The sequence below is a fragment of the Echinops telfairi genome, unplaced genomic scaffold (genome assembly GCF_000313985.2).
Source record: "Echinops telfairi isolate 266 unplaced genomic scaffold, ASM31398v2 ScPeMD7_7469;HRSCAF=8507_1, whole genome shotgun sequence".
Lineage (NCBI taxonomy): Eukaryota > Metazoa > Chordata > Mammalia > Afrosoricida > Tenrecidae > Echinops > Echinops telfairi.
Window position 1 is genome coordinate 81,732,902 of NW_022111373.1, and position 2,209 is coordinate 81,735,110.

Below are 2,209 nucleotides of genomic sequence, written 5' to 3' on the forward strand. Positions count from 1 at the left end.
GAGCAGCAAACAAAATTTCACGGCCACATGCTGTTCTCTTAAATCAGCCATCACACACAAAAAGCAAGGTTTGGGAGAAACTGCTTTTACAAAAAAATTCACTGTGATCAGAGAGAAGCTTCCCAGGTGACGGCACGGGTGCACCAAGAGCAAGTTGCTCTATGCTCACCTAGCGGGAAAAATGCAGGATTTTTTTTGTTTTTGTTTTTTTTTGGGGGGGCACCTCCTCGTATTCTGAAGAGCCTAAGCCTGTATGATGAAAGTGTTCCCACTGGAAGCTCAATATGTTCTACTTACTGTATACAACTAAAATTTTTAAAGAACGAGTAACTCTAATTTCTTAGCTGCCCTTCAGTTATAGCTTGTATGTTAGTAACCGTATATACTCGTGAATAAGCCGAGTTCTCCAGCACATTTTTAGTGCAGTGTTTGTGGTAAAATTAGGTGCCTCGGCTGATATTCCCGTCGGCTTATACTCGAGTACACATAGTAACTTGTTTCTGAACTCTCTCATTTCTTACAACACAGTTTTGTTTACCTTGCTCCAAGGACTCCGTCCTTTTCCGCTTTGTTGCCACAGCTGGGTTTGGCTGCTCTTTTAAAGCTTCCACTGGACAGTTTGGTCTTGGCAGCTGACACCCAGGGGTAGGCCCTGGGCGATTACTAAAATACTTGGTTTTCAGTGCCTGACAAAACAAACAATACCATGTTTTCAAAGAATACCTAAAAGTAAAGCTCTAAGTGAGCACCAAGACGTGTGGAGTGAGCTCTTGTTGGTAGAAAAATCTGGCCTCCAACACTGTTAGTGGTTTTAAAAATACGATGCAAACATTCCAACCTCCAAGAAAATTTACATCATTTTGAATATAAAGATAACCACAAATAAACACCCAGAACATAGCTCTTAATGCATTTCCTATAATGAGAAGAGATGCCCTTCAAAGTTTTTCAAAAACAAACACCCTATACTAATTATAAAGAATCCTTAGTAAAATACTGTATGTTTCAGCTCTGTACATTTGAGCTATATAGTTCAAAACCCAGAGATATAAACATGCTAAAAAATAACTTATTCGTTTGTCATTACATCTAGACATTCAAATACATAAATTTTTAAATATTAGACTTTAAAAAAGTAGTAGATTAATACCAATGAATTATAATTCAACAACCCACTGCAAAATGATAGAAATTTTACCTGGTTGTGCTTGCCAATTTCTATTGACTGTCAGAACCCAAAGTTATACAACATTACCTGTATTTTTACTTGGGTCCCAAATTTCAATAAAAATATTTTTAGCCGCGGACTCCCCAGCAAAAAAAAATATATATATATTTTTAGCCTAAATAATGTCGGTCAAGTTCACAGTTGTCTATTTACATCAGCTGTATAAGAGTATTATCCACAATAATTTAAGATCATTTCTTTTTGGAAAATCCTCTTAGAAAGAGAAGTCTATGTACATTTTTCAAATATCTCTCCACTCCCATGCCAACATTATACTCTATTTTCAGTAATAAATTCAATCTACCAAAATACAGCCTGAATGGGCTATTTTTATATAACTGTTGGAACAATAGTTTGAGTTTTATTACTAATAAAACAATTGTCTAGATAAAGACAGATAATAAACTTCCAATAATGGAAATAGTAAGTACATAGGTAAAAGTAATTTATTTGAAACTAGATGAGTAAGTCTGATAGTAAAATATCTTAACATGTAGTGTGTACTGTTATCGACCCGAGTGGATAAATGCATTATGTAGTGTGTACACAGTGTGTACATAAATGCATTTACGTAGTGTGTACTGTTACCGACCCAAGTGGATAAATGCATTAAGTAATGACCTGGTGGTTTTTTAATACACCTGAAAGGGGAAATCTCTGCCGTATCACTAGCATTGGATCTGCCATTTCTCCCCATTACCATTTTCTGATGGGACAGCAACCAGCATATATATGATTTTACTTTAGGACTAAAAAAGTATAAATGCCTTTGTTTCTCCCCTTGATATACACTATTTAAAAACTCGGTAATTATGAAATAGCCAGGTACTGATATTTTCCTAAGCAAGTGTAGTTGAGCCCTGGTGGTACAGTGGTTAAGCACACAGATGCTGAGAGGTTAAACAGTTCAGGTCCACAGGCTACTCCAAGGGAAAAAAATGAAAGAATTACACCCTTAGGGATTCAGCAAGAGCAATGTAA

The 2,209-nt window shown here is 36.0% G+C and overlaps 1 protein-coding gene across 1 annotated transcript in view; it reads right to left on the reverse strand.

Annotated features, from left to right (window-relative positions):
* CDK7 (cyclin dependent kinase 7) overlaps positions 1 to 2,209 on the reverse strand; it is a 19,347-nt gene that overhangs the window by 1,663 nt on the left and 15,475 nt on the right. Inside the window, exon 11 of the mRNA XM_004703691.2 lies at positions 539 to 686. Within this exon, the coding sequence (XP_004703748.1) occupies positions 539 to 686 (148 nt within the window). The remainder of the gene's footprint in view (positions 1 to 538; positions 687 to 2,209) is intronic.